The following is a 19,481-nucleotide window of genomic DNA, read 5'->3' as shown; positions in this document are numbered from 1 at the left end:
TTGACCCAGCCATATGCAAATCAGTCTTGACCCTGTGCCCCATGGGAACAGTCCAGCCCGAACTGCCTGGCCAGGTCCTCCCTGAACTGGAAACAAGCATCCTAGGACCGGTTTCGGGGTATCACCCCTCTTCAGCCAGGATAGCTTGATTCCAGTGGCATGGAGAGCACGGGACTCACGTCCGTTAAAGGGAAGACATGGCTTGGCAGTTCGAGCTGGACTGTTCCCATGAGGCACAGGGTCGAGACTGATTTGCATATGGTCATGTCTGAACTGGGGTGGCGTGGTGAGCAATAACATGGATTAAACCCAGATCTATGACTGGGGGTGAATGTTTTGCCAATGTGCAACATTCCGTCCATCATCATGTGTGTTTTGCTGTTCGCCATACATGAGATCCGTCTTTAGTCAGACTCGCATCACCTCTTTGGGAAAGAGGTACGTGTACCATCCGCCCAGACCAGGAGATCCAACGGAGGCCTGGTTTGGACGCGCAGGCTTCCAAGATAGTTTTACTGGAGAAACAAGTTCCTTTGTCGCGAACCTGCATCACTGGGGTGTTGGGACATCCTATCTGGAACTTATCTGAAGTAGAATACAATAGGAATAGCTAAGAGGAGCAGCGTTGAGAAGAAGCGCGGTGATGCTGCAGCGATAAAAGCCAACATAGGAACTGAGTGACCAGCTGGTAGCAAAGCTTAAACATTAGGGAAGAAAAGAGAGTCGGTTTTACTCCAGGTGGAGGTGGTACAGATAGAATGTGAGCAGGATGGGTTTAGATCTTATCTCAAGGGGAAGAGAGCTGAACGCTGGGGTCACCACTGCAAATGAGGCGTTTCCCATGGAAGGACCGTCCAGCGTTGGGAAGTTTGGACTCTTAGGGCCTCCTTACGCACCCAAGATGGTGCGGGTCGGCTATCGGATCGTGGATTGCTTGAGATGTTCCGCTTCATTCGTGATCCGGCGCGTGTTGAGCTGGCATTTGAGGCTCGTCTGGTGGCGCAGGGGAAGGGTTGCAATAATGCACCCGCAGTACAAGGTGCACGGATATATCTGTGGCCTCGCGCTTGTCAGCTAAATACACGTAGTTCGTAGCGCCTCCATTTGGTGTCTGGTTCTTGCCTCTGCCCAGCTAGCCACGCTTTCAGTTACAGTAGCCAGATGCCCCGCCCCATCTCTCTTGTAGTGCACGCCTACTGTCCCCGCACTCCCCCTCTATTTTTGCAGCTAACGGCATTTTTATCCCCCATTTCTAGAACTACTTACTTTGAGCTCACCGGTGCCAGCTGTTAATGCAAATTAGGTGGCTTTATTCCGCGCACAAGAGATTAAACTGAAGTCAATATACTTATGTAAGATTATTCCGCGGGCTTTGTATGTTCACGTTAATATGTTCACATATAAAGGAGCTCATAAACGAACGGTATGGTTAACCCCCTGTTTTTCTATGCCAGTCTCTGCCCCCGAGTCCAGCACCCATCCCTGCAGCGCTCGGCTGCCTTGCCCTCCAGCTGCCCGGTCCGAGCAGGGCAGAGCGTGTCTCCCTCTGCCACTCCCCCCTGCAGGGCACAGCTGTCTGCACCACCCGCAGTCCTCGCCAGCGCCCGGCACGTAAACTCTCGCCCCTGCTGGGTTCAGCTGCGCACTCTGTTGTGGGGTTCGTGGGTGTAAAAACAAACGGTAAAAGTGGCCGTCATGGGGTCTATGGGCATGCACTTCAGGCGTCCAGCTGCCAGAGTCCCTCCAAATGTGCCGGTGTGCCCCTCGTGTTTGCCCTGCCCACCATCCCCGCCCCCTGGAGCTTTCGGACCCGTCTCCACCGTGACTGGGTGATTCTCGTGTGCGCCCCAGCCCCGCAGTGAATGCCCATGCCCACACCCTAGTGTGCCTCGCTGCGCTTTCTACGTGCATGTGAACACCTGCCCTCCCCTGCACTTTAGTGCCCAGATTCCCAGTGCCCATAGCTACCCTTCTTCCTTCAAACCTCGGTGCCAAGCTACACTCCACCACCCGCGTGCCGGGATCCCTTTCCCAGGGTGCCTCGCTGTACTAGCCCTCCCCGTGTGCCTAGATGCGCCCCTTCCTTGGGTGCCCGGCCGCCCCTCCCCCTGCAGTTCCTGCCTCGCCTGCCCCTGAGTCACCGCCCTCCCTCCCCCTCGGTCTCCCGGCGGGCAGGAGGCGGGGATCGGGGGCGTGGATGGCAAGGGAGGTCGGGGCGGGGGAAGCTGCGCGCACCAACCGGCTTTTATAGACACAAAAGAGTCTGTTCGGCCTCTGGAGTCCCGGGCAGAGCAGGGGGTGTGGTGGTGGCGCTTGGGTTTCAGAGTGCCACGGGCTGCCACCCACAAGGAGGTCAGCACCGGACCAGGCAGCGCACCCACCAGGGTCACCCCGCGCCCCACCCACCCCTGTGCCAGTCCGAGTCACCCTGTGCCAGGCGGACCTCCTACGGGCAGACCCTGCGCCCCACCCACTCCCGTGCCAGGCGGAACTCCCACGGGGTGACTGAACCCCACCCATCCCGCGTGCCCAGAGCAGCACCACGCGAGGCACCTGCACAAAGAGACCCTGCGCCCCACCCATCCCCGACTCCGGGTGCCACCACAGCATCCCGGGCACCGCAGGCACCTGTCAGGGGACAGCGCCCATCCCCCGCGCCATGTCGGCTTTCGCCTGCCTGGATTACTTCGCCGCCGAGTGCCTGGTGTCCATGTCTAGCGGGGCCGGGCTGTACCGCACGCGGGTGCTGGGAGAGCAGGAGTCACGCCTCTCGCGGGAGCAGCCGCCCCGTACACCGGGCAACCACGCGGACCTCCACGCCCTGGGGCAGTTACCACAGAGCCAGCCGCCCTGCTCCATGCTGCAGCCCCTGGACCTGCGCGCCCCCAGCCACCCTACGGACCACCACCACCGCGCCCCGGGCCACCGCTCCCCAGAGCCGGGCTCGACGCGTGAGGACCGCGAGGTGCGGGACACGCTGCTGCGCGGGAGCGTGGGGGGCAGCCTGCGGGCGGTGGCCTCCCTGCTTCCGGGGGTGCGGCCGGGGTCCGGGATGTCGGAGAGCAGCAGCGCATCCTCCTCGGCCGGCGACCTGGAGAGCGGCTACACCACCCTGTCCGAAGGGCCGCCGACGCCAGCTTCCGGAACGCCCCTCCCCGGCACCCCGCTCCCGGGCACTCCCGCCAAGCGGCACCACTGCCACTTCCAGGGCTGCGACAAGGTGTACGGCAAGTCTTCGCACCTCAAGGCGCACATGCGGACGCACACAGGTGAGAGGGGTGGGGCGCGGCGTGCGCGCGGCTGTGGGGCTGGGCCAGGGCAGCTGAACTAGCCAGTGACTAGCATGAGGAGCAGCGGGGCGCAGTCCAGAACACTAGCCCGGGTGTTCCTCGGCACGACTCTGGCTGAGCAGAGATAATGCCCGGGCCAGCGGGGCCGAGAGGGTTGCCTGGAGGGCTGCTCTTGCGCTGCTGGGTATTAACGGGGTCCCGCTCTGAGCCACGGACCACCTGACTCATGCTCCAGTAACTAACCAGAGCACTGGCGCAGGTCACCAGGCCACAGAGGCTCAGTGACTGCCTGGGAGTGCTGTACCGATGCGTTGGGTACTGCCCCTCAGACATGTGCCATGGGCACAGGTTGCCACGTGTGACCGCAGGCAGACCTGCTGCTTGTACCACGGGCAGCGGTGCCAGCACCCGTACTGCTGACCAGGATGCTGAGGCTCCACCCAGTAAGGACCAGGTACTGATGCCCATCTCTCTGGCCAGGGTATGCCACTCACCCTAGTTGAATATGATGCTGGTGGTACTGATGCCACGCGTAGGGTACTGGTTCTCAGATTACAGTTCTCGCTGCTGATTCTCGAATTACTGCTCAGGGGACTGTACAGCCCATTATGCAAATTTCTAGGGTAAATCGAATTCTGTCCATTTCATACTTGTTGATAATGCCAGTTCTGGTGGTATGAGGACCAAGGAGGCCAGTGACGGAGCATCAAAGAGTGAGCTAGCCAATGAGAGCAAAGGTGGTGAGCTGGGCCTTGTGAGCAGACAGCTAAGGGAGGCCTTGATAACTCTCTCACGGCAGACATGATTATCAGAAAACTAGCAAGACGATAAGGCAGCTAACGGGGGATGGATGGTCAGACTGCTTGCAAGGGACTAGTGCAGGGTCCGACAGATGTCTAGTGAACTGATGAGACTGCTAGCAAGGGACTAGTGATCTGACAGATGTCTAGTGAACTGATGAGACTGCTAGCAAGGGACTAGTGGTCAGACAGATGTCTAGTGAACTGATGAGACTGCTAGCAGGGGACTAGTGGTCAGGCAGATGTCTAGTGAACTTATGAGACTGCTAGCAAGGGACTAGTGGTCAGACAGATGTCTAGTGAACTGATGAGACTGCTAGCAGGGGACTAGTGGTCAGGCAGATGTCTAGTGAACTGATGAGACTGCTAGCAAAGGACTAGTGGTCTGACAGATGTCTAGTGAACTGATGAGACTGCTAGCAGGGGACTAGTGCAGGGTCCGACAGATGTCTAGTGAACTGATGAGACTGCTAGCAAGGGACTAGTGGTCAGACAGATGTCTAGTGAACTGATGAGACTGCTAGCAGGGGACTAGTGGTCAGACAGATGTCTAGTGAACTGATGAGACTGCTAGCAAGGGACTAGTGCAGGGTCCGACAGATGTCTAGTGAACTGATGAGACTGCTAGCAAGGGACTAGTGGTCAGACAGATGTCTAGTGAACTGATGAGACTGCTAGCAGGGGACTAGTGGTCAGGCAGATGTCTAGTGAACTGATGAGACTGCTAGCAAGGGACTAGTGGTCAGACAGATGTCTAGTGAACTGATGAGACTGCTAGCAGGGGACTAGTGGTCAGGCAGATGTCTAGTGAACTGATGAGACTGCTAGCAAAGGACTAGTGGTCTGACAGATGTCTAGTGAACTGATGAGACTGCTAGCAGGGGACTAGTGCAGGGTCCGACAGATGTCTAGTGAACTGATGAGACTGCTAGCAAGGGACTAGTGGTCAGGCAGATGTCTAGTGAACTTATGAGACTGCTAGCAAAGGACTAGTGGTCTGACAGATGTCTAGTGAACTGATGAGACTGCTAGCAAGGGACTAGTGGTCAGACAGATGTCTAGTGAACTGATGAGACTGCTAGCAAGGGACTAGTGGTAAGACAGATGTCTAGTGAACTGATGAGACTGCTAGCAAGGGACTAGTGATCTGACAGATGTCTAGTGAACTGATGAGACTGCTAGCAAGGGACTAGTGGTCAGACAGATGTCTAGTGAACTGATGAGACTGCTAGCAAGGGACTAGTGGTCAGACAGATGTCTAGTGAACTGATGAGACTGCTAGCAAGGGACTAGTGATCTGACAGATGTCTAGTGAACTGATGAGACTGCTAGCAAGGGACTAGTGGTCAGACAGATGTCTAGTGAACTGATGAGACTGCTAGCAAGGGACTAGTGGTAAGACAGATGTCTAGTGAACTGATGAGACTGCTAGCAAGGGACTAGTGATCTGACAGATGTCTAGTGAACTGATGAGACTGCTAGCAAGGGACTAGTGGTCAGACAGATGTCTAGTGAACTGATGAGACTGCTAGCAGGGGACTAGTGGTCAGGCAGATGTCTAGTGAACTTATGAGACTGCTAGCAAGGGACTAGTGGTCAGACAGATGTCTAGTGAACTGATGAGACTGCTAGCAGGGGACTAGTGGTCAGGCAGATGTCTAGTGAACTTATGAGACTGCTAGCAAAGGACTAGTGGTCTGACAGATGTCTAGTGAACTGATGAGACTGCTAGCAAGGGACTAGTGATCTGACAGATGTCTAGTGAACTGATGAGACTGCTAGCAAGGGACTAGTGATCTGACAGATGTCTAGTGAACTTATGAGACTGCTAGCAAAGGACTAGTGGTCTGACAGATGTCTAGTGAACTGATGAGACTGCTAGCAAGGGACTAGTGGTCAGACAGATGTCTAGTGAACTGATGAGACTGCTAGCAAGGGACTAGTGGTCAGACAGATGTCTAGTGAACTGATGAGACTGCTAGCAAGGGACTAGTGGTAAGACAGATGTCTAGTGAACTGATGCTGAGGCAACTACAAGACAACAGACCGTCAGACTACTAAAAAGGGATCCTGTGGCGAATAACTAACTCTGGGTCTAATTACCAGTCAACTAGCCAGGAGGTTAAAATATTAATGCATGTGGCAGGGACTTAATGTTAAGCAGCTAACTAGCAGGCTAATGTGGGTGCAACTAACTGTTTCACGGGCAGCAAACAGGGTTAATGGTCAGACTGCTAACCAGGGAATCCGGCACCAAAATCCAGTCAAGTTAAGAATGACAGGAGACTGATTACCAGGGGAGTTAGGATGAACAGCCTTGTGAGAAAACTGACCTTCACACAACTAACAAGGTATCAGATGATCAGAAATATAACCAGGGAAGACATGGTTAACTAAGAGGACTGATCTCCTTCGAGGAGCCTCCTCTGTTCCTCGTGAGGTTTACAATGTGCTCCAAGAAGGCTTGGCATGGAGCCGCTGGCCGTGTCTACAGACTGGTGAAGACAGGGCAGCAAACCAATAAAGAGGCCAGTAACCAGGGCTCCGGTGACAACACAACTAACCAGTAACAAGGGCTCCGGTGACAACACAACTAACCAGTAACAAGAGCTCCGGTGACAACACAACTAACCAGTAATGCGTAAACGGGCAAACCTGACAGTGGAACCTTCTAGCTGCCAGCACCTAACCTGCTATCCCTCCATCAGTCTTCGCCCCTCTATACTTGCTGGGGTCTGTGTGCAAACTGAATCGCACCCACCGTCACAGTGCTAGTTCCCATGGGAACCCAACAATTCAGAACACAAGCACAGGTGCACCACACATCAGAATTCAAACAGGAAGAACAATTATATAGTCCATATCCAATGGATTAAAAAACGGAGTCATGTTTTATTACTCTTCACACAGTACATCCAACGCGTTTCGTCCTAGTGCAGGACTTCTTCAGGGCACTACATTTTGTGTGGATCAAGCACATCCAAAGGCTAGTGAGTCGCAGGCTTCGTTGCTTATAAATTATTCCCCGTCAAGTGATATATTGAGTCCAAAAATGCGAACCGTCCATATCTAGACCACAAACAAATGATGGCTAGTAGGAGGATCCCAACATAAGGATGTCGAGCACGACTATGATGTGTTGTGTATGGGCTCACATCCAAGTCTTGCAATTGATAATCTCAAAAGTTACTCAAGTAAGCCTACAGGTAGGGTAAGCAGCTCCACCCGGTTAGAGATGAGCATGAACAAGATCAGCCTCACGAATACCTATAATCACATCAGTAAGGAGAAAACCTCCCAATACTAATATCTCGTACAAATTGGTAAAATATTAAATGGACAGGAATACAACAGCCGAAACGAGGCTGTCGCAGGCAGAGTGCCGAGGGACGTGGCAGCAACGGATAAACAGACAAGCTAACAACTAACCAGTAGCAAGGGCTCCGGTGACAACACAACTAACCAGTAACGAGGGCTCCGGTGACAACACAACTAACCAGTAACCAGGGCTCTGGTGACAACACAACTAACCAAGTAATCCAGTAAAGAGACAAGAAACCAGAGCCTCCGGTGACAACACAATTAATTAGTAAACCAATAATGAGACATGTTACCAGGGCTCCGGTGACAACACAACTAAACCAGTAAAGAGCCAAACAGTGACAACACAACTAACCAGTAAACCAATAAAGAGACAAGAAACCGGGGCTTCAGTGGCAACACAACTAACCAGTAAACCAATAATGAGACAAGTAACCGGTGCTCCGGTGAGAAAACAACTAACCAGTATAGGCAAGTAACCAGGGCTCCGGTGACAACACAACTAACCAGTAAACCAATAAAGAGGCAAGTAACCAGGGCTTCAGTGACAACAGAACTAACCAGTAAACCAATAAAGAGGCAAGTAACCAGGGCTCCAGCGACAACAGAACTAACCAGGGGAATGAAGCAACTAAGTAGTGACACAGTTCCACAACAGCTAAGCCACAGACCAGTAAAAAGGTGAATAACCAGTGGTGAGGCAACTAGGGGATTGGAAGGCTGTGAAGCAGATTTCTATTGCAGGTGACAGATGGCAGGGAGTTGTTCATGGCATCATACCGGGCAGGTATACAAGTTATTGGCGAGTTCCATATAGCGCATGAACTCATTCATAGGAGCCTTAAGGCGCCCAGGCCAGGCCCTGCCTCTAGGGTTACCAGCCCGCTAGGGGTTTACTTTCTAGGTCGCTACCTTAGCCCTAGGAGGCGAGTGAAGTAACCAGCTGTTTGGGACCCTACACAAAGTATTCCCGGGGCCCGCCCCCCTAGGAGCGGCAGTGTAAGTCTCCCTCGAGTCGCCCCTCCCCCAGTCCTACCACCCCCTCCAGCCTCGTGGGAAGCCTAGATCCGACCTCGGCAGCATTGTGACTGCCGATCCCACGCCCATCTCTGCAGTTATAGGGGCTCCGCCCCCCAGCTACTCCCCCCTTCTAGCCGAGCATGTGCAACCCCCCAGTGTTCAAGACTGTTGAATGATTCTTGTTAATTTATTGCCTGAACATGTTTCCACGTTCGTAATTAATATTATATATTTATTTATTTTTTACGAGCGAACACCGGCGTCAAGGCGTGCCCTCTTCCCTGCACTCTGTGCCCCCCCCCCCCTTCTATCTAAGAGCGTTTATGGACACTGCGACCTGTTCCCAGAAGAGGGCTGGGAATGGCTTTGTTGTGTCTGCCAGGACGGGTGTTACTGTAGGCTGAAGTGGAAAAAGGGCAAACCCAACAGTGTGAACAAAGACACGTTCTGCCCGTGCTTTTCTTTGAAAACTTCAGCGGGCTTGGAGGGCGGGGCCGCGGGCAGGCTGGCAATACCTGGAACAACACGCAGCTACGGCGGGGGGCGGGCTTGGGGGTTTGTACCTCTTGCTTTCGTGGGTTTTTTCCTTGCCGGGGCTCGACACTTTAGAGCGCCTGGACGGGGGTGAAGGGCGCTATGCAAATCGGCTTGGAAACTGCAATTGTTTGGTGACCTGCCTTGCACTCTAGCTGCGGGGCCTCGCCGGTCGCGAAGGGAGGTGGGTGGCCCCAGCCCCTCCAGCGAGGAGAAACCGCCACGAGAAGACACCGCGGCCGTCTCTGCTGAGGCAGGCTTTAGCAATCTAGGAAGCCCAATCAGCTGAGGGGCTTTTTACTTGAATTCTGCCTTTTTAAAAAAAAAAAATGTTTTACTTCTCTTTCTGTTTTTAAGAAGTGCAAGCCGTCCATTACAGCCACCAGCTTTTAAAAACACCGAACTATAAAACACCTTATTTGTCGAGGGTGTTGATAAAACAGCATACATGTGCTGTGTTCATGTCAAATACCTATAGTGGTTTCTGGCTTCTAAGTGTTTTCGGAAAGGCACACTTCCCGGCCGTTATTATTGTCATGTTATTGATTAATTTACGGAACAACAGTTGCTATTGTGTAGCAGGTATTTTTTGAAGGGCGATTTGGGGTGAAGATAAGTTTAACTGCTTTTAAATTAAACGGGATAGAGGCAACCAATTAAAGAATGAGATACAAAAAGTCCAATTTCGTTTTATTGGAAGTTGTATAAACATAAAACAAGAGTCATTTTTGAAATGATAATAGTTTTAGCCATAAAACATAAATTATAACAAAGTAAGATAAGGGTGGAAATAAATCGCCTTACCTACCTTAAGGAAGCGCCCAGTGACCGCACTGATGGTGCGCCTCGTCGTTAAATACCCAACAATAAAGATTCACTTAATCCAATGGGATGTTCCAGCCTATTTATTTATTTTAAAAGTTTTATCTAGCGCTAGCTTAACCCGTAGGTATCAGAGCGCTGTACATACACACTGTAAATAAACAGACGGAAATTGCAGTACATAGTAGGCAGGCAAATACAGCATGAAAAATAAGGTGGTTTACACAGTCCGGTCACCAACTATCCTTGAATGTCAAGAGAGAGGAGTAAACTCGGAAATTGAAGTCTAGGTTAGTTGACGTTGGTCAGGAAAGTATTTGTTAAGGAGATGGAGTTTCAGGTCCCCAATAACCGTTCTGTCAGGTACCTGTGTGTTTTTGATCCGAATTGACCCTTTCTGGTAAGTTGCAGGCAATGGTATGTGAGGTTAGCTGGGCTCTGTTTTGTGTGTAATTCTGCAATATTCTTTTCATTTGGCATGGACACATTATAACAGAGGGTGCCCGAGCAGACACCAGGGCAAGTGGAGCATGTGGTGGGCTCTGTCCCTCCCCCCCCTCCTTATAGCACTAGGTAGTGCATGGGTTTAAATAACCCAGGTGTCCTTATGATCTGGTTTGTATTTAGTTTCAAATGTTGTTGTTGCACTCCCGGCAGAGTATATAGTAGATGGCGGGGGTCCTGCTCGGCGGCTCAGCCAGTTAATGCTCCTTGAGTACAGCTGCTAGGATGTGCCGGGTCCGGGCCCTGCAAAGCCAAATCGTCCTTCTGTCTGCGCTCAGTAAATTGAGTACCATTAAATGGGGTAATCGTAACGTCTGTTACAAATGCAACGTACTAAATCTGATTAGTCTCAGTTTGAACATAAGGGTTTTAGCGGTTAGAATTCAATAATGTCATGCCAGATCATGCTATTAAACACGTCAATTGCTATAGCTCACAAAAAAACGAAGCAGCGATTGGCTTAGCCAATAAGTTTGGTTTTGCCAATGCCTGTTTGTATACTGGGAGCTAGCTGACAAAATAAACGCTTACTTTTCTGTAGTGTCCATTTGTCAGTGCTTACTTCCCATTGTTGTGACACAGCTCGCCGTTTGGTTATAAACATGACAGCCATCTTGGAACTGTAAAACAATATTAGAACATTAGAATGTGCAGTTCTCCATTGAAGACACCGGAGTGCTCTGAGCTTCTAGTGGCTAGTAGAAGCCTGGAGCATCAACATTCCAATGTTTGTTCACACCAACAGCTGTGAACAAGGGCCCCACGGAGCCTGAGGGGATTTCAACCCCCTCGGGCTCCACGAGGCCTTTGTTTACAGACTAGAAAATTCTACCCTTTAGGGTCAGAGTGTACTAATAGCCTTAGAGCACTCCATAGCGGGTTCTACTGGCCATTAAAGGCCCACTACCTTGTTAAAGGCCTGAGCCAAACACGGGAGCAGGTCATTAATGGCGGGTAAAGCCCGCTATAGCTATAGTATGTAGAACACCATTCCAGGGTGGCCGCCAAGTTTATAATAAGTTAGCTGAATCAAAATGGGAGTGACAATGTCATAAGCCAGTAGCTGAAGGAGGCTGACCAAAGCCTTTTAAAGTTAGTAGTCACAGAATGCAATGTTTGCGGTGAATGGGGAGAGGATGTGGCCTAACGGCTATATCGGTCAACCTCGAAGCTGAGGAACCGGGTTCGAGTCTCAGCAGAGACGCTCAACAACATGTGATTCTAGGCAAATCACTTAATCTCCCCGTGCCTAAAATGTCTATCTGTTATGCAACTGGTGCTCATGTAAAGTGCTCTGATGCCTTCGGGTCAAGTTCGCTGTATATAAAACACAACTAAAAAATGTTGCAAGCACTATACACATAACACCTTAACAAAAAAGAAAAGGAGTACGGATATTTCCAGTGCTCCTTTTCTCTGAAGCACAGCTGCTAAGATAGTTTCCCCAAACGTATCACAAGCACAAAAGATGAAGGTGTATAATGCATAAAAGCTAGCATGCCTTGGGGCTCTCTAATACTCAGTTTTTTCAGGATTCATTCTGCCTAGTCAATAAGTTAGTTTGGGGACTGTTCCTGTGGTGTCACATCCTCCGTCATCATAAAGAACTAGTTACTTACCTTGCCTTATCTAGCCGCAGATTCCTTACCGTAGAATTATCACCAAGCGTCGGACAAGCTCCAGGCATTTTTCGAGAGCAGTACCTTTGCACACCGGTAAGTGACGTAATTCAGCTCCGCATGGCATCATCTGTGTCGTCTGCGTTGGAAGTGTTGTGCGCAGTGCTTATCTAGGTGCCACCCCAACACGCTGCCGTCAGTTTCTTTTTGTGACTTTCCGTGCAAGGAGCGTGGAGGCCATGGAGAACACTGACCACTGGTGTGGATAACTAGGGGCATGAAACGGGAAAGCCCTCTCCCTGGAAACCAGTTTGCAGAGTGTGAAGGACTGGTAGGTTGGTGAGGAATCTGCGGCTAGATAGAGTCTCTACCAGATAGGGGGTTTTGAAGGAAAGTTACTTGTTCATCTGATAGAGACTTCTACCTGCAGATTCCTTGCCTTAAAATGGATACCCAAGCAATACCTCCCCGGAGGTGGTCCTGCAAAGCAATTTTACACCAAAAAGTCCTGCAAAAGTGAACAGGCAAAGCACCCATCCCAACAGACCCGACTGTCAAAGTAGTAGTGTTTTGTGAACTTGTGCAGTGCGGCCCACATTGCAGCCTGGCCGATGTCCAGGACTGGGACTAACACCGTGGTCGCAGCCTTGGCTCTGGTGGAGTGAGCACGCATGCCCTCGGGTGGGGAGGTTTGTTCATTTGCCAATGTGTAGCAGATTTTAATGTAGAGCATGATCCATCTGAAGATGGTCCCCTTCTGCACTGTCTTTCCCTTCTTCACTCCAACATACCCCATGAGGAGTTGGTCATCCGCCCGGAACTCTCTTGAGGGTCAAGGTAGAATGATAATGCCCTTTTTAGGTCCAGTCGGTGAAGTCGCTCCTCTTTAGAGGGATGTGACGAAACATAAAAAGTAGGCAGGGTGATGGGCTGGCCTACATGAGAGGGAGTGACGACTTTCAGTAGAAAGGAAGTTCTAGTTTATAAAGCCAACTTATCTGGGTAGATGTTCAAGAACGGAGGCTTGGATGACAAAACCTGAAGCTCACTGACCCTACAGGCAAATGTTGTTGCCACCAGGAAGGCTGTCAAGATGGTGAGGAGCACAAGAGGACAGTTGTGTAAGAGCTCAAAGGCAGCGCACATTAGGAACATGAGGACTAGATTATGGTATGATTTACTAAAGGGGATTTGAAGAGGAATGGCTGGACAGGCAACCACAGAAAGGTAGCCCTCCAAAATGCCTAATACCAGAGCCCAGCTGAGTAAGGGAAAGGATAAAGACCTGAGATAGGGGGCAGAATGAGGATCAACCTGTTTCTCAGCACACCATGCCACAAACTTGCCCCAACGCAAGGCATATACTTTTTTGGTGGAGGGACGTCTGGCTGCCAAGATAACATTGCAGACATTGGGTGGAAGGTCGAAAGCTGTCAACTGTTGCCACTCACTCGCCACGCAAGAAGGTGGAGCATTGACAGGTTCAGGATCAGACCCCCCCCCCCCCTGCTGTGACAAAAGATCCTCCTGAAAAGGTAGCCTGATCGGAGGACCAATGGCCATGCTCAAGAGTTTGGGATACCAAACTCTCCAAGCCCAGTCTGGAGCCACAAGGATCACTTGGGCACAGTTGTTCCTGATTTTCTTGAGCACTCTTGGCAGGTGTGGTATGGGCAGAAAGGCATACAGTTGGCCGGAGCTCCACTCAAGACGAAAAGTGTCTCTGAGCGAGAGTCGCTTTGGAAACGCTAGCGTGCAGAACTGCTGACATTGCAAGTTTTCGGCGGTGTCGAACAGATCTTACCAGGCTCTCTCCACTGCTGAAAGAGACCTTACACCACCTTCAAATGGAGACGCCACTCATGATCCGCTAGGCATCTTCAACTAAGTTTGTCGGCCATGGTGTTTAGCGTGCCTGTCAGGAGTCGACAGTCCCACCACACCCTGTTTGTTGCAGGACCACATGGTGGTGGTGTTGTCCGTGATGGGGGTAGTAAGGCTTTTAATGCCAGCCGGTCTTCCAGGAGCTCCAGAAGGTTGATGTGGAGTCCGAGTTCCACGGAGAACAGAGGCCTCTGATCTCCACCTCTCCCAGATGGCTGCCCCATCCCAGGAGTGATGCATCTGTCATATCTGGTTGGGCAAGGGATAGCTGACCCAATTGTGGTTTGTTAACCACCACTTCAGATCTTTTGCAGTTCTCTCCGAGATGTAGACCATCGCTGCATGTGGAGCCATAGGCATTTGACATCCTTGTCGACATAGGAGAACTGTTAAGAAAAGTCTCAGTGAAATGCTGGCACATTGCACACCTCTCAACTCACACTGTGCTACTGTGTGACACACAATATCGGCTCCCAGTGAGGAGCTGATATCACACAGGGGCAGGAAAAACTAGCTGGAAACCACTGTAAATAGTGGTTTCCAGCTCACTTTCTGAGGCTTTGAACTTAGGCTTCCATTAAGGGGGGGGGTTTTAAAAAACTCCAGTACATCGGCACCAGCCTCAGGAGGTTTTTTGGGGGGAGGGAAAAGGGGCTTGGGGGCTGGTCAAAAGTGCCTCCTATGTACGAGGCCCTGACCCCATCAAGGTCCCGCACCCTCCTCACATGGTGAGATTGTTCTTCAAGTTGACAGGTATGCGATTTGCATATTCAAAAGGTGAGGAATCCGTAGGTAGATTTATCCATCAGAAACATCAGTATCATAGCCTGAATGTCCTGTCCTGGGAGGATAGGCCTGAAACTACACTGTGTCCAGAATAGCTCCGATGAGAGGGTGCATCTGGGAGGGAGTCGGGTGTGACATCGGCAGCTTCAAAGTGTACCCTAGCGAATGCAGGAGCTCCGCGGGAAGTCTGGAGGTGGGGCTAGCCTGCCTTCAATAGCCAGTCGTTGAAATAGGGGATTACTGGAACCCCTGATCCCTGCAGATGAGATTCAACCACCGCTATCACCTTGGTGAACACCCGTGGGGGGGCTGGTAAGGCCAGAAATTAGCATGGCAAACTGAAAGCACTTGTGGCCCACTGTGCTGTGGCCACGAAGGACAGGAATGTATAAAAAGGCGCCCTGCACGTCCAACGCTACCATCTAGTTTCCTGGGTTCAGGGCACAGAGGACTTGAGCGATCAAGACTTGTGAATCGGATACAAGATCTGCACAATCAAGCTTTCAGACTGTTTTTTTAACTCCAAAATGGTCACAGCTGCCTGTACTAAGCACTCTGCTGGCACCATGTCCTTTATCAAATTAAAGATCCTCTGCACTGCTTGTGATGCCTACAGGAGCAAAATATGTGATACAAGCACAAGACGGCTTCTTACTGCTAACCAGAAAGATGTCTCGAGTTGCCCAACTTGCATCGGATCACTTTTGGTACAGCTAAAACTTGGAGGCAGATTTCTGGTCTAAGGATTTTGGAACTCGTTGGATGCAAATCAGAGACAAGAATTTGATCATTGGAGGTTCTGAAAATTCCTAAAAATTCCTAGAAAAAACAAAAAATTTCAGACTGACCATGGTATGAAGGTGGGTTTACTGAAGTGCTGTGGATAGGGGTTCACCCAGGCATCTGGTTGCATTCTAACCATCTAGCTGGATGTTTTAAAATAGCTGAAGCCAATGCCTGATAAACATATAAACCAGCAAATGAATTATTATACCAGATTTTTAATTTAAGTGTCTGCTCTTGGGCTTCTCGTAAAAAGAAATCAACTCCCTGACTTGTACACCTGATAAGGGTGTGTCTTTCACTCCTTCCTTAATTAAGACAGTCTTGTTGGGCAATCACACCAAGAAATCTACCCGTCTCTCCGCTTAAGAATTGACTGTGGCCCTCCAAATTTTGGTTTACGGTGAATCCCAAATAGTGGTTTGAAACCTGGCTTATGCCTATAATCTCTGAACTGCAAATTAATCCTATTTAGTTTGAAATGGAAGTGGCAGAAAAATGGACAGAGAAAAGTTTCAGAATTGACTCAAGCACACATAGTCCTTAGGCTCTCGTATTACCAAATAACATCATACTTCATCGCTTGATATACTGCAGGGTCTTGATGTAGAAACCCAGATAATGTGTATGAACTGACGTTGCTCAGAAATGGATTCTATTATATGACGCTAGCTTCATACTTTTCCAGTAAAACTTTTTAAGGGGATTTAGATGGCTTGCCAAGATAAGGGCCCGCGTCTGCCGTTTGTTGGTCTCGCAGTCCACAGTTTGGAATCCCACCGTTTCAGCTTTTCATATTTCTCGGGCCAACAAGCGGCGTGTCATTAATTCTGTTTGAGTTGTATTTGTTATATTCTGTACTGCAAAACAGCGGTAGATGCTCCATATGAACAATTTTAATATCAATATTACGAATAGGCCAGTTGGGGAAACTTGAAAGACTAGGATCCGTATAGTTTTTCAGGTCTTGGAATGCCGTCAATCAAACCTCAATTTTAGAACCGTATGCCGCACATCAGCCAAATGATAAGTCACCTGCATCAATCTGGTGTCAGCTGGGATCATAGGAAAAATTATCCAACAAAGTCTCCTCCGTTGTTCTTCTTTCTCTCATACCTTTACATGAAACCTCTGATGTCCATTCTCAGATGTTGTAACACCGTGTACTGCTTTTATCTTGGTGGTACGGAGCTCCTTCTGAAAGTATCCACCCCTAAAGATATTGAATTTCTGAGCAATGTTCCTGGGGGAATTTAATTTGTAGTGTCACTTCCTGACCTGAAGTAGAGATCATTCTGTTAATAAATACCTAATTGACCAACCTGTTTCAGTTCTGGTTTATCTCGCACAAAGCGCTGAGCTGTAAATCTTCAGTTGTGCAGAGCACCAAATCCTTAGTGTGAGCTTGGACAACATTTTAACCTTCCACGCATTTTATCGGGGGTTTGAAATGTCAAGTCTTTGTCACCGAAGCAAACCTTGTATCTTGTATCCAGATCACAGGATAATAATACAGTTCATTGCACTGTTGAGGTTGAACTGTGGTAAATCCCTTCTCCTGGGGATTCTCAGACAGCATCGATCTCCCTTCAGATCAGTGATCCACGCGACAGCCATACTGCCCACAGCTACCCAATTTCATGTCTTTAAAAAGATTCCTCAAAGGTGCATTTTTAAACTAGTGTATTTCATGTAGGAAGCCTCCTGTTGCACCCTGCTAGGTATCTTGTCCATAAACTAGCCTTCTTGGGCATGGGGCCTTTGGAGCACTGATGACCTTCTGCTTGAAAACCCAGCCAGAAACCAAGAAGACTAGATCCCTAAACAACCCTTCTCGTGGTGTGTACTATGAGTGTGGAACTTAACAAACATACAATTCACTCAAATGTGTGTTTCAATGCACACAGCTGTTGTCCCTTTTCAGGGCATATGCACATAGTTGAAGCAAATTCTGTACTTCTTTTGTACAAAATGCCACTTTAGATTAATTCCTTCTTGTTAAGCAAGTGTTTAGTGTAAATTGGGCAACATCAAAAGGCCGGATCACAGTTATGGTTTCCCTGCATTCATTGCTTGCATGATTTGATAAACACGAGTTCCAGGAGAAGCATTGTGTTGTGTATTGTTTGCAAATACTATCCAGTCCACCAGGAGGAATGAATGATTCGACCGACATACAATTAAGAAAAAAAACAGACCGACGAACACGTACCCGTAAAAATAAAAAACAAAACTTGCGTTTGCTTTAAGGAAGAGTGGCTTTGATGATTGTAACATTGCATATCATGCAATATCTGTCGTAAATACAGTGGGAAAACATTATATTTTTAAATTGGTTCAATTTATTTACCCCATAATCGTAAGCTCGTGCCCATGTCACGCCCAGTGTTGTTACTGGGTTGAAAGGTCATGTGTTGTCACTTCCTGTAATGTCATGGCAATGAGACCACTGAGGTGTTGCTCCAAACTGCTCTGGAAAAGTTGAGCTTGCTAATATGCTCCTTTGCTCGCTGCCCCGCCTTGGTTTGTTGACTTCTAGGGATGCTATATAATGAGTGGCCAGGGGTAAAAAGCTACTCCCCCTGGCTCGCCCTAGCATACCGCCCTTGCCACTCCTGGCCTTGGGAGCTAGGCTTGCTTTGTTGTAGTTTACACTCCTTCACCAGCACACAGGAGGCAGTTCTGAGGCAATGCGGGGCAAGGAGTCAATCCGTGAAGTCATCGATAATCAAACTGTATGTGATGTCACTTCCGCTACCCATTGCATGCTGGTTAAATGAATAAAGCCCACGTGCGTTAAGTTAAGATTGATGACCCCCCACCCATAGCTGGGCATCGTCGTCTTAAGTATTGTTGTGGCCCTGTGCAAGGCAGATTTTGGGGGCCCCCGCTGGGAAATGAAAAACTTTGAATGTTAGTACCCATTTCTGCTAAGTCAGACCCGCATGATGCCAAAAAAACTTCCAGAAATGGGGGTAGAACAAAGAAATAGGCCTTGCCCGGGGAGTGGGGGGCACAATCCTCTAGATTCCATTGGGCCTAGAGGTAGCGGTAGCAGAGACGAGAGAAGTTGACATGCAGAGCAGAGAGAGGTGGAAGAGAGAAAGACGAGTTTCCCAAGGGGCCCTTGGAAAGGGGGGGCGCTGTGCAAGTGCCCCCTTTGCCCATGCCTTTAAACACCTCTGGGCTTGGGGGAGACCTCTGCAGATGAAGCAAGGTTGCACAGCTGCACGTGAATCAGCCCGGCAGAAAAAAACTCACTGGGGCGAATTCCCAGTTTCGGAGAATCCCGTGGCTGTTCATTTTTCCTGGAAAGCGTACATGGCTGTTTGGCGCAGTGGGGGAGGGGCGGCGGGTGGATGCGAGGCCGCCAGTGGGTGTGTGTGGGGAGGGGAGGGGGAGCTCACAGCTTGGTGTAGGTCAGAGTCCTGGAGAAAGCGCCAGTGTCTGTGCGTGGCTTCCTATTTCTATAGCAGTGTGGGGGGCGGGGGCGCTGCCGGTCCTGCTGCCCTGCTGGCACGCAGGGGGGGTCGCCTCTCCTCCCTGGGACCTGAGGGGGGGGGGCGGGGAGGGGCAGAGTGCGGTGGGCGTGTCCTCCATCGTGCTCGAGCCTTCCAGTTTGGTTTATGATTACCTTGAAGTGAGGGGGGGTCTGAGGCAGCAGCTGGATGTTGGCAACATTGTATAGGAGGTGCCCTGCTCCTGCCTCTGGGCATCGGGCGCCTGGCACAGTGCGTCAGCGGAGCATAAACGGAGAGTCAGGGTACACGGAGCGTGCTTCACATCCCACCCGTACCACGCGGGTACTGAAAGCGCACCCTCTGCCAGGTGCGCGCGCAGCGTGGCTGGCACTGCCAGGGTGTGTGTATATGGCACGGTGGCGTCTTTCCGATCATGTGTTACTTGTTCCGGCGTCGGCAGCCCTCGTGGTGCCCGAGGCCGGGTCAGGTCACTGGAAATATCTTTCACGTGGCGTGCACGGGAGGGCATGGGCGGCTCGGGGTTCAGTCTTCATACTCTGCAATTTTGAACAAGGACTCTGGGTCTGTTGAACAAGCCTTGGCATAGCCAATAGGTCTTGCCTTTGGGACCTAATGAGTGTTTAGCCATGCAGCACA

At 50.3% G+C, this 19,481-nt stretch overlaps 1 protein-coding gene across 1 annotated transcript in view; it reads left to right on the top strand.

Annotated features, from left to right (window-relative positions):
- The first annotated feature begins 2,268 nt into the window (after positions 1-2,268).
- KLF16 (KLF transcription factor 16) overlaps positions 2,269-19,481 on the top strand; it is a 97,044-nt gene continuing 79,831 nt past the window's right edge. The window contains exon 1 of the mRNA XM_085639288.1: positions 2,269-3,269. Within this exon, the coding sequence (XP_085495414.1) occupies positions 2,660-3,269 (610 nt within the window). The 5' untranslated portion in view covers positions 2,269-2,659. The remainder of the gene's footprint in view (positions 3,270-19,481) is intronic.

This window comes from Triturus cristatus, chromosome 12 (assembly GCF_964204655.1).
Source record: "Triturus cristatus chromosome 12, aTriCri1.1, whole genome shotgun sequence".
NCBI lineage: Eukaryota > Metazoa > Chordata > Amphibia > Caudata > Salamandridae > Triturus > Triturus cristatus.
The sequence above is the reverse complement of the archived record's forward strand: the minus strand, read 5'-3'. Positions and strand labels throughout refer to the sequence as shown.